The sequence below is a fragment of the Ruditapes philippinarum genome, unplaced genomic scaffold, assembly GCF_026571515.1.
Source record: "Ruditapes philippinarum isolate M1 unplaced genomic scaffold, ASM2657151v2 ctg996_1_1_1_1, whole genome shotgun sequence".
Lineage (NCBI taxonomy): Eukaryota > Metazoa > Mollusca > Bivalvia > Venerida > Veneridae > Ruditapes > Ruditapes philippinarum.
In genome coordinates, this window is record NW_026856085.1 from 43,955 (window position 1) to 57,616 (window position 13,662).

General features: G+C 31.7%; 1 protein-coding gene and 1 non-coding gene across 2 annotated transcripts in view; both read left to right on the forward strand.

Annotated features, from left to right (window-relative positions):
- LOC132745360 (tyrosine-protein phosphatase non-receptor type 21-like) overlaps window positions 1-13,662 on the forward strand; it is a 30,184-nt gene that overhangs the window by 3,855 nt on the left and 12,667 nt on the right. The window contains exons 2-9 of the mRNA XM_060734268.1: window positions 2,048-2,247; window positions 7,063-7,250; window positions 7,489-7,586; window positions 8,467-8,537; window positions 10,467-10,625; window positions 11,743-11,831; window positions 12,099-12,180; window positions 12,977-13,059. Coding sequence (XP_060590251.1) covers window positions 2,074-2,247; window positions 7,063-7,250; window positions 7,489-7,586; window positions 8,467-8,537; window positions 10,467-10,625; window positions 11,743-11,831; window positions 12,099-12,180; window positions 12,977-13,059 — 944 coding nt within the window. The 5' untranslated portion in view covers window positions 2,048-2,073. The remainder of the gene's footprint in view (window positions 1-2,047; window positions 2,248-7,062; window positions 7,251-7,488; window positions 7,587-8,466; window positions 8,538-10,466; window positions 10,626-11,742; window positions 11,832-12,098; window positions 12,181-12,976; window positions 13,060-13,662) is intronic.
- LOC132745361 (U1 spliceosomal RNA) lies at window positions 3,054-3,216 on the forward strand. Its single transcript, XR_009627830.1, has one exon. It is a non-coding gene; the product is annotated as a U1 spliceosomal RNA (small nuclear RNA).

Consider the following 13,662-nt stretch of genomic DNA (forward strand, 5'->3'; position numbering starts at 1 on the left):
CAGAATAGTTTGTCCTCAAAATCATTTAAACATTATGCAATTTGCACCAATATTTATATTGACATAATTATTGTCGGTGCAAAAGAGATATTTTTCTTTACCCTTGTCTTGAATTTATTTTAAGTATACCAATCATTACATTTTTACTTGTTATCCAATTCATTTTGCTTCCACCAGATCTTCAATCTTCGTCACAACATTTCAGAATTTCAGACATTGCATAAAATTATTTACTGTGTGAATTTATGCATTAGGTTCTACTTTTTCACTAAAATATGCAACCTAATTATTAATCAACAAGTACATACCAAGAACATGGGGAAAAAATGTATTAGTGCTTTGGATATTCAACTGTAATAGTGAACAATTGTCAAACCTGATTTTGGACATTACATGTGACTGTTCACATCATTTGGTGGTGTCTTTGATGTGCAGCATGGCTTGCAATTATCATGATTTGTAAAACAATTTTATATTATTACACTTTAGGACACCGGAAAAATGCATGTATGGGTTTATACTAACTGTAACTTTTAAAATATAGAATATTGTAGTTTTACAGAACACTGGTTAGATACCTGCTGTAAAGTGTAATAAAACTGAAATACTAAGGCTGTTTGTAACCTTATAACTTGATTCATTCCAACTAGTGAACTTACCATTTTATGCCATAGAAAACACTCTAAAAAAAGTTTTTGTATATAATAAAACATCTGTTGTAAAGCATGTAAAGAAGTCAGTTCAAGGTTGGTTGAGCTCTGTTCAATGTACAAGAGATTTATAAATTCAATAAGAACGTTTTTTTTTACAGTAATACGTATAATTATGTGTTTTCAGCACTATATAGGTAACAAATATTTCATAAAATTATACCCATGTAAATTTCCCTGTAACTCTTGTATAATTTATAGTTATTTGTTTACTTGAATACTTATTTAAAATGTTATATATTAAACTGTTAGAGGAAGCTATCTTTAGTATGGTCTTAAATGCATTTTATGTATAGGTTAAAGTTTATAAGTACATATTTACAAAAAAAAATTGGTCAGGCCCGGCATGGCCGCGCGACCAATTTATTTTTGTAAATACGTACTTATAAACTTTAACCTGCCTAGTGTTTTAAGTTATTTTTATAAACAGTCGATTAACTAGACTGATTCACAGTTGCCGATTTACCAAAGTAAATGTGTTACGATTCATTTGAAATATTGCAATCCTATTGGACAAAAAATAATTTCAAACCCTAAATTATATAAGACTAAGAAGAAAATGAAGAAATACATGACATCAACACTTGTTCAGTGTAAGACGATTTAATATCTACAGCTTTTTGTTCTACAAATTACACAATGAACCTTCATCTGGATATTATATACCAGTATTATCTATAACTGCACATTGATGTAACATGTACAATATATTGATTTACATTTTCTACTTGTTGAAAATGATTGGATAGATGAATACTATTACATACTTATTAGTAAACATACTTGTGGCATGAAAATTATATTTCACTCATAGCTACGAGTCGACCACTCAAGAAATATTTCTTTTCATACCACATGGTGAAAAATAAATCATGTATTTATTTTATAGAAAAAAAATTGAATATCCTCTATGTAGGAATTACTAGAATTGTATGTTAAAGGGATACATCATGTGCATGTCTCTAGATTTAATATTTTAATATTTCAAAACTTAGACAGGAAGTGTTACAATCTTAAATAAAAATGAACAGCATTTTAGAGGTCATCTATCCATGAGTCATGCAAACGTTCTACTCTCTTATGGTACAATACAACTTAAATTTAGATTGTCTTTCACACAAATCTTTAAACCTTTTGTTATTTTCAATCTTGGGGGCTATTTATAATTTTATATGACCATAGAGAATTGATGTCTATTGAAGTTAAACTTTAGTGTTGACTTTGAAGTAAAGTAAACAATTCAGGACACTTGAACAATGTAAACAATGCACTAGTATAGGTATACATAGTATTATTTTATGGACATGATTTTCAGACACATGTTTATCTGTTTTTAGGTAAAAATTGATATTTGGTCAAAAAAATGCCGTTTGGATTACGGTTTAAGAAGACGCGTCGCTATGACATTTCAACGAAGAATATTTATATGGTGGAGGTACAGATGCTGGATGGATCTTACCTAGAATGTACGCTGACATCTGACAGTACAGGACATGAATGTTTAGATGGGATCTCACAGAAAATAGAGCTACAAGAGGTATTACATATATAGATTTTATCCTCATTCTGATACATAGTATTACTCTTTAATATTGTAATTATTGTATTGTAATGTTATATATCATAATTAATATCTGTTTCCTTCATTTTTTAGCAAAATATATATAACCAGGAGTTTAAACTTAAATGCTCTAAAATTGAATAGCTTAGATTTCTTATTAATCCCTTTGCCTGCGGGCTAAGTATCTCAATATTTAGCAAACATCATTAAAACCTGTCCATTAAAACCTGTCCAGATGTTTTCATGTCTCGTATTATTGTTTAGTACTGTCAATTACATGAAATTAAAAAAATTTGCAAGACAACAATATTCACATATTAAAAATAGTATTTACAGAATACAAACCAACATTTTTAATATATTAAGATAACACATTTTAAGATAAAGTCTGTGCAATACAGCGTATTTCTTTTAACTGGAGGTAACTATGTATCGGTAATAAATCCATAAATTTATACAGAGTAACTTGCCTTGGAGAGTTTAACTATTTTTAGCATGATAAAATGTTAATACTAAATACAATGTATACCATAGTAAGAAAATAAGTTGATTTTTCATCATTATTGTATTTATTTTAAAATGACAATTGTGTGTATTGAATTTATATCTAATTTTTTAAAGAAGAAATGTTGAAGATTTCACTGATAATAACATTGAATTAAGTGAATAAAGGATTTAATTAATACATTTGATGAAATTTACGTCTATGTTTATGATGAAAGAGTGGTTGTGATTTTGTATTTGTTTGATCGTATAAAAACTACAGAAAATTTGTTGTAAGCATACTTACCTGGTACAGGGAACACCGTGATCAGCAAGGCGGTTTCCCCAGAAAGAGGCCCCTCCATTGCACTTCGGTTGGGCTGACGTCTGCGATAGCCCCAAATGTGGGTTACTCGGGTACGCAATTTATTTGTGTGGGGACTGCGTTCGCGCTATCCCTGAATATTGAAAATAATATCCAAATTTAAAGAAGAAGCTAAGATTTTAATTAAAAGACACAAATAATATATAGGGATTACTCCTGATAAAAAGTTTCGACTCATGTGCAAAACTAAATAAATGTACATATTTTGAAAATGGTCTCTAGGAAATTAGTCATTTCTCATTCCTCAAAAGAGTTAAAATGGTGAACAATTATCTTAAAGTCTTGTGTTAATATAGTACTTAACTGTGTAACTAAAATAGCCAATAAAGCATTTTTACTTGTGTAGTTCTGTTATTATGCTATAACATTTGCACTGTAACTACAGGTATATTAAAAAAATACATTACAATAACTGTAAATGAGTCAGTAGGCTCAAACTTTTCTGATATTTTATACTTCCCATTATTATATTAAATTACAGATCTATGGAAGATATTATTAAACAAAAGGTTGAACATCTGTGTCTCGAGAATGCTGAGTCACTCACACATTAATGCTGGATATATATATGTAATTATATCCTGCCACTGTATAAAAATATATTTTTGTTGTTTTTGCTCACTTTATATTCTTTGTTTTCCCCTATCAAAACGAATACTAAGGTACTTCAAATATTATTGGGAAAAATAAAATAGGAATTAAGTTTTAGAGTGAGGGGTGACAATAATTCTTGATAATAATATATGACCGTAAGAGACCAAATAAGTTTATATAGTTTTCATATGCAGGGATATTAGGACGCGCCATGACAAAACCAACATAATGGGTTTGTGACCAGCATGGATCCAGACCAGCCTGCGTATCCGCACAGTCTGATCAGGATCCATGCTGTTCGCTTACAAACCCTATAATAAAGCGAACAGCATGGATCCTGATCAGACTGTGCGGATGTGCAGGCTGGTCTAGATCAATGCTGGTCGCAAACCCATTATGTTGGTTTTGTCATGGCGTGGCTCTTTTATAAAACTAGATGCCAAGTTGATGAACCGTCAAAAAATTGTTTGAACTTGTTACTATTACAACATTTCAGGCCAATGGTACATTAATTATTGGCCCATTGAAAAAGATTTCTGTGGTCTTTTTCAAACCACAGGGATAATTATTTTATAAATTTGAATGAACATCAAAAGAAGTGAAATTTAATCCAGATTACAAAAAAGATATAACATTTCTTTTATAATCCTCAGATTTTAGGCTGAATTGATATTATAAAATAGTCTATGAGTCATTAGGAAGTACCGCTGTATAGTAGACCAATTTTAGTCCTGACCTCATACAAGGCAATCTATATAAAAAATAGACCTTTTCAGTTTTTAGCAGCAAAAAAAATTAGCCATGCCTTTCCTATTCAATGCTAGGTCAGTTGCTCACAAACAGAATCACAAACTAAACTTAGTACATTTGTACATGAAAACTTTTTTGTGTAAACCAATGACTATGTGTTTTCCAAGTGTCCCAGCTGGACTAAGCCATTCTGTCAATTTGCATAAAGCTGTAATTTAATGCTGGCTGGCAACGTCCGTGCTGAAATGAAGTTAGGTAACAAGACTTAATATATAGTATTATCATACTGCATAGAAGTGAAGGCTGGCCAAATTGTATACTGCGACAGGTGGCTCAGACAACAAGCCATACTGTAAATTGCCAATATAGGTCACTGACAATTGAATGATGTTTAAATTGTTGCCAATTTGTGGTCTACTTATATGTTAATATGTTTCTGCAGGATAAAGACTGATGGAAATATAAAAAGATCAATAAAGAAATCCAGTTATAATTTTGTAGTTAAAGTATAAAACCAACATCAAAACCTTCCCTTATTGTTTACACCATGTAATTTATTCTAGCCCTCAAGGTACACAATTTACTAACAATTGTGTTTAAGATTATATAGCTAAATGAAATTAGAGAAAAAAAAGTTTTAAATGGGCTAACTTTTATAGTAATTTTAAACATTTATACTGGTTATTTTTATCAAATAACTTCATTTTCATATCTAAAAAGAGGGAGTTGGTTTTGATGGAGAATATACTTATAATGTATAATAATGATATGCTTAAATAATGATAATATAGTAAAAAATGTTTATAACTGTCACAGTTTAGAACTTTTCACTTATCATGGTAGAGAATGTGTAAACATGCAAATAGCTCAGTTAGTAGAGCTGCTGTACAGTAATCTGAGGTTCCAGATTTGAGTCATTGTAAGGGCGTCTATACTTTTTCCTCACCCTGTCTCATTTGGTGCCAATTGGCCAATGGGGGACTATGACTGTGTAAAGCTTCAAGTCAATTCAAATATTACTCTATTTCTATTCGAAATTCAAGGATGTGTTTCATTAAAGTGAGGGATGGGGGGGGGGAGGAGTATGTGGCATGGTTTAGATCTGTTCACTCATTAGAGGAGAGGAGGTGTAAACAACCAGCTAGCTAAATCTGTAGAGCCATGGTATGGTCTTCCAAGGTTCCCGGGGTCAAGTCCCAGTCAGGCCGAACATTTTTCTCACCCTGTGACATGTTTGATGTTGTAGACAAATACAATGTACATGTTTATATAATATCATTTTGAACATTGATTCCTTGCCAGATGCTTTCATATACCTGTTAGCTAAAGTTTGTGGTGAACTACATGTTAGATATACATGTATATATATATGTACTTTGTACTGTATTTTGAATTAGCTTGTTTAGAGAAATATGATTATAATATACTATACTACAAGGAAATATGCCATCTCATCATGTTTAACCAAGAGACATGAAGCTGTTATCAGCCAGAAAATCATATCAATTTTATATTGGTTGTTTTTTTACCAGCGGCAATTATTAATTTTCTCTATTATTGAACTTTCTAAATTTCCTCAGTAATTCTATTGATCTGAAGTATGGGGTTTTAGGGTATTGATCTGAAGTATGGGGTTTTAGGGTATTGATCTGAAGTATGGGGTTTTAGGGTTATGATCTGAAGTATGGGGTTTTAGGGTATTGTCTGAAGTATGGGGTTTTAGGGTATTGATCTGAAGTATGGGGTTTTAGGGTATTGTCTGAAGTATGGGGTTTTAGGGTATTGTCTGAAGTATGGGGTTTTAGGGTATTGATCTGAAGTATGGGGTTTTAGGGTATTGTCTGAAGTATGGGGTTATAGGGTATTGATCTGAAGTATGGGGTTTTAGGGTATTGATCTGAAGTATGGGGTTTTAGGGTATTGATCTGAAGTATGGGGTTATATGGTATTGATCTGAAGTATGGGGTTTTAGGGTAATTAGTAAAAAATCATTTATGCCCTTGGCTTATGCTTTTATCTGAAAGATATCACTGAACAACTAGCATTTAAATAAATTTTAGGAGAAAAACATTGTCACCATAGAAACATTAACTTGTTGATTCAATCAATACATCCTCTACTGATTGTAAAAGTGAATTGATCTATAATCAGAATTGATCTATAATTAAAGGTTTATAACAACATAAAAATTCTTGTAGAAATGTTTAGTATCATACAAGACTACAAATCATGAAACAGTTGTATATAGATGTTGTTGGTAAGCGTAAGATACATGATCCCATGTAACATACCTATTTGTATAGCAGAATGATAAATTGTTCATGAACAAAATATTGTTATTCATCATATAAATGTTCATACTAAATCACTTAAAAATCAACATTTTGTTTTCAAGAAATACTTAATAAGAATATCAAAATAATTCATTTCTATTGTTTTAAATTTTTTTATCAACATTTGAAATAAAACATGTATTTGAAAATGTGCTGAGTGTAGACCAGTCCATTTTAGATAATCTAATATTTTAAGAAAATAGTTTATATGGCATAACAGTTAAAATTATGGCATTATATTTTCAGATACAATATTTTGGACTGCGATATGTCACTAAGAAGATACAGTTCCGCTGGGTGGACTTGAACAAACCACTTAAAAAACAGCTAGAGAAGTATGCGCAAGCCTCCCAACCCTCCAGATCCCCACGCCTGTACTTTGGTGTGATCTTCTATATAGCAAGTGCTCATAAAATTGTTGATGATGTTGCTAGGTAACCATGATTATACAATATTGATATTATTTTTAAATTTACAATATATAGTTTCACAGTTCTGGTATGCACAAATAGAGGCATTGTTTTAATATCTCTATTCAATTAGATTGTTCTTAATTAGGAAAGATGTGACTAGTTTTAATTGAATAATTGTCCAATTATTGCATGGTAAGAAATTTATTGTCAAAGATTACTTAATTGCTTTATAATCAGTGTATTATATGATATATTTAAGGTACCAATACTACCTCCAATTGAAGAATGATATAGTTGATGGTCGTCTCCCTTTAACAGTAGATCAGGTGATCAGATTAGCAGCCTACAGTTTACAAGGTAAACTATTTTTAGGGTTGGTTTTGGATACCAACGATGAGATAATGACCTTATGACATAATTATAGTGTTTGAGTGGCGGCGTGGCCGAGAGGTTAACACATCAGACTGGTGATCTAAGGATTGCTGACTGCGTGGGTTCAAACCCTGTTGGGGGCAAGCCTTGTTTCCTTGAGCAAGAAACTTTACATTCATTGCTAAGTACTGGTTGGTTCCAGGAACGGATTCGAGTGTTTCAATAAGCTTACAGCTTCCAACACAATCAAACTAAAATAAATTTTTATAAACTGATTATAGTACACATGTAGTTGTAAATGGTAGTGGTAGCCCTTTCAATCTGACAAGGTAGAAACACTCTAGAAAGTTTGCTTGCTTCAAAATTAATGGTCTAATGGTTTAATGGTGGTTTTAACCCACAGCATTCTGAACGGCATGTAATTTGATGTCATCATCTTAAACAATGGAGCCATTGTTTTCCCTGTTTATACAGTTACCTTCATAAATATCTTTTTCAGATAAGTCTTTATTTTGTATAAAAGACTAAGAATAGTTGAGCATACTGTCTTAAGATCAGAATGTATACTTCTATAATTATTTATGTTGACAAGTAGTACAAAATTCCCCTGCCTAACAAGCACTTGGAACATACATGTATGCCTTATTACATTTGCCTCCGCTTATAACATTCAACAGTGCAACCTGAATATGTGATTAATAATTTTACTTTTTCTTATAAAAAAATATTTCGTTTTGTTGTTCTTTTAATGATCACGTATGTAATCATAGTATAATCATATGCCTTTAAGGTACAAGACTATTTTAATGTTTGTATAAGTGTACTCTAGTATATAAATATTTATATATGTATGTTTATATTTTAGTTGAATTCAACGATTATGAGAGCGAGAAACCTGCGGCAGATTACTTTACTGATAACATGGTCTTTCCTAAGGTAACTTTCTTCTGTATGTTGTTAAAATTGTTTTATAAATCTTCACCTTCAAAATCTGCTACAAAATAATCATATGATTTACAAAATTACATCTTGAATGTCTACAACAAATTATCTCCCTTGAATAATTTTGTTTAGTTTTGCTTAAAACATTATTCATGTCCATATTTTTACATAATTTTGTCTTTAGTTAATTAACACTTAATTGTATAAATCACAGCTGAAAAAGTAGGGAAAAAATAAAGTTTTTAAACACATAACCTTCTGAATTTGTGTAATGTATTTTCCCAGCTTTGAATATGGAAAATATGGGATTTTGATATGAAAAAAAAAAAAAATCAAAATTCAGATTACAAACAGTATAGAGCCTGGTCAGACTGCATGGATATTCAGACAGGCTTGGCTCTTTTTTGGTAGCAAAGGCAGATCAGTTTTAGTTCCAGCAGATAAATGTTCAAATTGATCAGAGCTGGGTATTCTCTTGAACTAGTAATTACTGGTATTATAAGGTTCAACATTTTCATGCATAGAGTAGGAATCATAGTCCATATTTATGTAGTTTAGAGGCATACCTCTCAAACATTTGGTGTTCATCTTTAAATTGTTAAGTTAAAACAAAGAAAAGACAACTCTACATGCTACAGTATACAGTCGAAACTGTACTAACGGTCACCTCTTATCGGCGGTCACCTGACCTTAACGGCCATTTTGTGACGCTCCCGACGAAAACCACTCTATTTTATACATCTGTTCAACGGTCACCTGCTGTCCGCGGTCAACGGTCACCTAAAATGCTTCCCGAATCTTAAAGCCGGTCATCTTAAGCGGTAAGCCAGGTGAAACGGCCAGGCAATCTTCTGCGGTCAGCCAGGTGAAACGGCCAGGCAATCTTCTGTCATTTATTTTGAAAGATGACACGTGTCACGGATTAACAAAAGCTACTTGTCAGGTGCTAGATATTAACACAAACCACAACATTTCAAGACGTTTGCATAATTGCTCATCCGTGTCGTAATTACAAACGTTTGGAACGTCTAAACACACTTGCAATTCGTTCTTTTGAGTTACTGTACGCTAGTTTTTTTATTTTTCAATTTACCGATTTTAAGAAAAAAAGAAAGAAGAAAAAATGCATTGTCGATGGCAGAAAGAAATTTCAGTTTATCCCGATTCAGATAAATTTTGTGCGTACATGGTACTTACCAAAGAAATGAAAATGAATTACATCGCCGATTGTCTAAATTCCTCAGTTATAAAAAATTCATAAAAACACTTGCTCCATGTGTGAAAATAAAATTGCATGAATATAATGATGTCACTGTTAAATCACACCCATTAAGCTACACACTAGATGACCTCTAAGAGATAACTAGCGGTCTCTTCAAAGGAATCTTTGATGTTTACAAACCTGTAGCCCTGCTGTTTCAATCCGAAACATCAAAGGAAATGCCGACACTTAGATGACGTGTACACAATATTCTATTGATCAAAGGTTATAAAAAGAAACTGTCATACTTTTTTTGTGAAAAAAAATATTACGCATTTTAAATTATAGTGCAAGAAGATATTTTTAAGGGATAAATACTTTCAATTATTGACATAAAAAATCGTGAGTGCATTTGTTTATCTGTGTTACATTCATGTAAAGCTTTATATGTTGGAAGGATTGTGTACATGTTAAACCATTAAAAGCATACGTTTGTAAATGGTTAAACACTGATGATGATGATGATGATGAATCAGACTGGTTTATTTATACTTAAATCAGATTTATTTTACAAAGAAATGAATAATTTACTTGGATAAAAACTGGATCCTCCATTCAGCAGCCACCTGTCTTAAGCAGCCAAAATGACTGCATCCCTTGGCTGGCTGCTTAAGACAGTTTCGACTGTACATGTAAAAAGAAGTTTGTTTTGAATGATACAGAATCTAACAAAGGATGAGAATATCTTACAAGAGTTACAACATGAGGTTGTACAAGTGTACATGGGACTTCAGGGTGTACACCCGGTGAAAGCGGAGATACAATACATGAAGGAAATACAGATGATGGATGGATATGGCATGGAATATTACATTGCTAAGGTATATTTATTGTTTATGAGCATTTCACATGACCCTCCTATCGTTGCCACCTATGTTTTCTGCATAAAAAGGAAAATTTCAACATAATATATTGTTATAGTTAAATAAAAATGACTCACAATTCTAAACATGCTGTTATGCTGGTAAAAAAAAATTTAATGATGGTACAAGCATTCTGGAGCAATTATATTTTTCTTCACATAATATTATGTGATAGAATTTGACAAAGTAACTGAATCATCTGTTAAATAACATCATAAGTTCTACTTATTTTCATAATCTATCAGTTTATAACATATAAAAAAAAATTACTTAAAATGGTTGTCGCTTTTTTCTAAGAACCTGAATTTTACAAATATAAGATGAAGAAAATTGGCAATTATTTAACCTGATTTTTACAAAATTAACATAAGATGTAGAAAATTGGCAATTATTTAACCTGAATTTTACAAATATAAGTTGAAAAACATTGGCAATTATTAAATTAAAGGGAGGTAATTCAGAAACTATATTTCTTGATTTTTGGCTTTCTTTTATGTTCTTTACACATATCAAGCTATGGATAATATTATTTTAATATACTTGTTCAATTAGTCAAAAGTAAGATTAATTCTACCCTCAATATTTATATTTCAAAACTTTACTACTTTAATAAATGAAAATGCCTACTATATAATGTTATAAATGACTACATTCAAATGACTTGGCATTAATGCTTGCAAGTTGGGGTTACATGCAGGGCACCTGGTTGCCCCTATATGAACCCTTGGGAAGGTCTGAGATTGTAATCATACAACCCTCTAGCAGGGGGATCCCTGAATTAGGGATGTGGGTGACATAGAAACTGGCCCAGGTTTACAGTCTCGCAGGTGAAGCCTTCATGAGGGCTGATGCTGCTGTAAACAAGGTTGAAAACATCCATGATTAGCAAAGTAAGCACAATATGCAAGGTGGCTTAATGGCCATAACTCAATTCAGACTACTCTAATGCCAAGTTTGTATTTTTGTTATAATTTTTAAACACAAGGCCTTGGTACTATTGAGGAATGGTGATTATTGATTTTTATTTGATGTAAGATTTGGAAAAAAAACAACTAACATTTTATCTTATTTATAGGATGAGAGAGGTAAAGAACTTTACCTTGGGACATCATATGTTGGAATATTTGCCAGATACTTAGATGGTCAGCAACCCATATTCTTTAAGTGAGTAACCATTACAATGTTTTAAATTTATACATGAATGTAAGACTCATTTTGAATGATGAAAGTTTGCTTATTTTGAATACGGAAAACACAGAGTTATAGTCTTCTAAAATCTATAATTGCAAAAGACTTAAGAAATACTGAAATATTTATAGCAATGCTATAATTTGGTGATACTTAATAAATTATGCTATGGACTACTGACACCTCAATAGAAGTTCTTCAAAAACAATTCTTGAATCCATGATATTATAAATTTAATTTTAGATGGACTGATGTTGCAAGACTTCAGCAAAGCAAGAAAACATTTGAAATAGACACATCAAAAAGTTCAGTGCAATATACTATGGTACATTATTTTTATTATATTACTTATATAGGTTGATGGTGGGATATATAGGACAATATAACCTAAATGAGATGTAGTTTAAGCAGCCCCAGAGCCTTTGGATTCTTTCATGTGTGAAAGCTATTTAGCTAGCTTACAGAACGTCGGTGGTTCTACCCAGACGGATACTTATACTTGAAATAGTTCACAAAGGGACACCTATAAAGCTGGAAAGTCGCCATATAACCTATACTGGGTTGGTGCGTCGTAAAACCCCAACCTAACAAAATAATCTGTCTGAGCTGAAGCATAAGTCAAGCGTTATATAGATCTCAAAAGGCTATATGTGTAATGTATTTTCCAGTTTATCCTGCCAGCAATCTATACTTCAAACTTTTTTGTTTACTCTATAAAACTCAACATCTAACATATTAATGATAGAATGTATAAAAATTGCAATTTATATTTAAGATTCCCCATTAGGGGCCTTACAAATTTGTGTCATTGCATAATTTTCATGAAAATTTATGAAGAAATTGTTGCAAGGATATTGTTCCAATGGGAAACTGTTTATGATCATTAATATATGACCCAAAATGGGTCAGTCTGCATAATGACACTAAATTGCTGGTAGCTCAGATTTTGTATTTTTATTATTGACATCTCTTAGAATTAGAATGGATTATTCCAAACTACAAGCAGGAGACGAGTTCATTACACAAATTCAGCAGGGAATGTGTTAAGGAATACCAAAATGATAGACAATGTGAATAAGATGTGGCAATAAATTTATATTGTTTTATATTATTATATTCAGGAAGATTCTGATACAGCCAAATATTTGAAGAGAATGTGTCTCCTACAACAAAAATTTTACAAATCTACTAAAATCATGCTTAGGTAAGTGTTTCTGTATGTTTCTTTGTGAGGGATGTTAAGCAGAGTATATTGAATGCTGTTGTTTTTGTTTTAAACTTTTTACTTAATTTCAAACATACACACCTCAACTATGTGTTTCCTTGGGTACGGTTTGGTGGATAAACTTGATTGACCAACAAGGTATTCAATAGAGGGTATGTTGCCGAGTTTTTTAGGGTCATGGCTTAAAACCACTAGCTCCTCAATGTTGTGGGTTTGAGTCTTTTCAGGGACTTGGATTTTTTTTATGTGAGAAAGCTATCCAGCCAGCTTATGGAATATTAATGGTTCTACTTAGGTGAGCATTTGTGTCTGAAATAATGCACTGTATGGCACCTTAGATATTCCTACACCAGTTAGTCTGGAAAATTGCCATATGACCTTTACAGTGTTGGTGCGATATACATCCCAACAACAACAAAATCTCTAAATCAAAGACATTCTGTGTAGTGTGATGATAGTAGTTTTTGTATATTCAAACTTTATAATTTTTTTACACCAATCAAGGAAGAGATTCTAGGTGCATGTTGTAGGATGACATGATGTGAGATAGCTTGCCTGTTGAAATTGTTCCTGTTTAATTTT